The sequence below is a fragment of the Aedes albopictus genome, chromosome 1, assembly GCF_035046485.1.
Source record: "Aedes albopictus strain Foshan chromosome 1, AalbF5, whole genome shotgun sequence".
Taxonomy (NCBI): Eukaryota; Metazoa; Arthropoda; class Insecta; order Diptera; family Culicidae; genus Aedes; species Aedes albopictus.
Window position 1 is genome coordinate 180,398,906 of NC_085136.1, and position 3,410 is coordinate 180,402,315.

General features: G+C 54.8%; 1 protein-coding gene across 1 annotated transcript; it reads right to left on the bottom strand.

Moving 5' to 3' along the window:
- Positions 1 to 655: 655 nt before the first annotated feature.
- On the bottom strand, positions 656 to 3,148 carry LOC109404245 (mucin-17-like). The gene has a single exon (XM_062857041.1). The coding sequence runs from the start codon at positions 3,146 to 3,148 to the stop codon at positions 656 to 658; it is 2,493 nt and encodes an 830-aa protein (XP_062713025.1).
- Positions 3,149 to 3,410: the final 262 nt, after the last annotated feature.

Sequence of the window (3,410 nt, forward strand, 5' to 3'; positions counted from 1 at the left end):
ATAGTCGACGTGGCAATTGAAATTCAATTGGTCGTCCACCATCACGCCCAGGTGTTTTAACGCACGCCTTGACGGGATAACCTGTCCGCCGACGTTAATTTCGGCCCGTTGAACTGCTTTACAGTTGCTGACTAGCACTACCTCTGTCTGTGTAGCAATAAGTTAAAATTCACAAATACAAAGTGTTCCGTCGTGGAACGGGGATTTTGCGGGGTGGACGAATTCGGACCGTTAACTCGATTGGATTGTGGACTGTATAACTTGGGTTTGCACTGGTACAAGAAAAAGACGGTATTTCACTACTTAACTAAACTACTGTACTATATTTCGGTTGTTTCGGATTGGTTCGTACACGTCGGTCGATGGTTGAATGTTGACTCTTCTTCGGTGGCGGCGTTGAGCGCACTCATCACACTCAATGAGATGGAAGGAGATGGATGCATAGAGGTGACGGCTTTGGAGATGGAGGAAAATTCCTTGCATCAAGATGCTGATTGGCTCGGGCGTCGTCGGCTGATGGCAGATACGATTACGCTGTAGATGGATGGGCGGTTGGTTTGTTGATCCTTTCGTGCATGCTCGTTCACGTTGTTGTTGAATGGGCAGTTGAACGGCGTGGAGTGTGGTAGGGAAATTGATGGCAAAAACATTCGTGCTATTCCTTCGCGCTGGCGCGAACATACTCCCCGGCCAGGAAATGAGGAACTATCGTGAACTGTAGTGCTTGATCGTCTCTGATTGGACTGTTGGGTGGACGCGGTTGGGACACGCGCTCCACGATGGCTTCGCTGGGTCGAGTTTGGTTCGGAGGTTCGTCAGGTGGTTTCCTCGGCCGCATGCCGGAATGGAGCTGTTCGAAAGCACCAGTCGTGATGACCGGCGGCGGATCCAGTAGTGGTTGATCGAACTTCAGGGCCACCACGATCCATTGCTTCCTCGTTGAAGTTTTCGTGATCGGACGGATTCCAAAGGGCATGAGGGCACAACTTGCTGCAGGGCGGATTTCTGTTGTCTTCGGGGTTTGCACTTGATGTGTCCTGCTCTGGACTCGATTGCGTGCCGGACGGGTTCCGGCTATCGGTGGGGTTCGCTTCTTCGTTCGATTTGTCTCGTTGATCTTCATTGTTGGGGCCGGCAGGTTCACTGCAACAGTGCTGGATAACGTCGGGTTTGACTGGATCACCGGATGGAGACCAGTGGACTTCGGGGATGGCTTGGCTACCGGACGTAAACCGGCTGAATCGTCGAAGGGTTTTGCTTCCGGATTGGCTTCGGTGGGTATCACGGTCGGCTTCACCACTGAACTCGTTCTAGTGGACTTTTGGCTTGGCGGGTTGGCTTCGATATGCGTCAAGGTCGGTTTGGCTGCCGGAAAGGGACCGACAGACATCGGGACGGAATCGACCATCGGATGAGCACCGGTGGACGTCAGGATCGACATGACCATCGGGCTGGAACTGACGGGCATCTTGGCGTAGTTGAACACCGAACGGGTATCGGTGGACCTCAGGGCGTAGTTGCCCACTGAATCGTTTCCAGTGGACATCAGGATCGGCTCGACCACCGGACTTGCACCGGTGGACCTCTGGACGGAATTGCCCACTGGACTGTTTCCAGCAGACATCGGGGTCGGCTTAACCATCGGACGAGAACCGACGGCCGTCGGGGCGGAACTACCCACTGGACTGGCTCCAGTGGACGGCGAGATCGTCTTGACCACCGGAGGGGAACTGGTGGACACGGGGGCGTAATTGATCACCGAACAGGCATCGGTGAACCTCAGGGCGGAACTGCCCACTGAACTGGTTCCAGTGGACATCGGGATCAGGGTCAGCTTGACCATCGGACGAGAACCGACGGCCATCGTGGCGGGATTGCCCACTGGCTGGCTCCAGTGGACGGCGAGATAATCTTGACCACCGGAGGGGAACCGGCGGACATCGTGGTCGGCTTGGTCGCCGAACGAGCATCGACGGGCGTAATGGCTGACTTCTTCACCGGGCTGGCACCGATGGAGATCAGGGCTGGCATAGTTACCGGTGAAGCTTCGGCTGTTGACAGGAACGGCATCGATACCGGAGGAAGTCCGGCTACATCGGGACGCTTCGGATGTGATTCGACAGCACACGGGTACTGGTCTTGCACCGGACGAAATCCGGTCATCGCGGTTGGAAGCTTCGGCGTCGGAACGGATTTGGCCACGTACGGGATCTGGAGCACCGGACAAGATCCGGTCACGCATCGGGACTGCTTCCATGTCGGAATGAGTGTCGGACTTGGACTGGAGCGAATGAAATACCGACAGGGAACCGGTCGTTGATGAGGGTGGCTGGGATACCGGTTGAGAACCGGTCGTAGTCTGGAGCGGCTGTGGTACCGGAGAGGCACCGATCGGGCACTGGGACACCGGAGGCATTCCGGTTGGCATCGGGTTCCGTTCAGGCGTCGGATGGAATCCAGGAGGTGGGCGAAACGGCATCAGTACCGGACCGAGTCCGGTTGGCATCGGGATCGTCATCGTCTTCGAGTCTTCGGTCTTGCTGTTGACAAACTCGGTCGGCTCGTTTCCGACACGTGAATCCTTCTGGCTCGTCGGAGGAGTCGTGTTCTTGGCGGAATCTTCATCGTGTAGCGGCTTCTTGTTCTGGATTGGGTCTGCGAAAATCGTACTAACCTTGATTTTGTTCGGAAATGACGTGCGTGGCGTTTCGTTCACAGCGGAAATCGGAACGGGATGTTCCGTCGTTGGTGTCGTTATTCGGCTTCGGATCGGAGGGGTACGCCACCGTGGCGCAGTCGTCGCAGTGAAGCAGCTGGATGATGGCATTCTGTCGTTTTGATGCATGTTACCGGTAGACGGGAAGGAATGGAACAACTTTTCCACCAGTACATATGCATCCGCGTGAATATCCTCAAAATGCGAGGCATCCTTGTCGAGCTCATCGTGCCTCTCGGGTGGAAGTGTGGACAAAAGCTCGAAACACACTCGTCGATATTCCTTGTAGTGGCATTGGAGTGCCTGTTCGTAAAACATTCTTCGTGCTAAACTCGGTTGAAGAACACCATCTTCGCAAATCTTCCTCTTTAGCTTCTTTAGTTCCTCTTTCACGAGGTTGCGTTTGGCGAATAATCGTGCAATATCGGCCATTTTTCGTAGTGGAAGCCACCTCACACGCGCGCGACTCACTTTCGGGTTTGATTTCGTTTCGGACTAGCACATCACTTCACATTTCAGAAAAGCACCACTTTTTCTTCGCCAATGAAGGCCACGGAAAAGTCGGTTTGTCTGTGGTTCGGGTCGAGCTACTGGAGCGGGAATGACAGCATTTCCCTCGGCAGGAATACTGTCTCGGCGATAGCAATTGGACGGCGTTGTCCCATCGGCTGATGGACGACAACACAGCTACGGC

Bases quoted from the DNA above. Each gene is read 5' to 3' on its own strand.
- LOC109404245 (XM_062857041.1), bottom strand. From the start codon at position 3,148: ATGGCCGATATTGCACGATTATTCGCCAAACGCAACCTCGTGAAAGAG.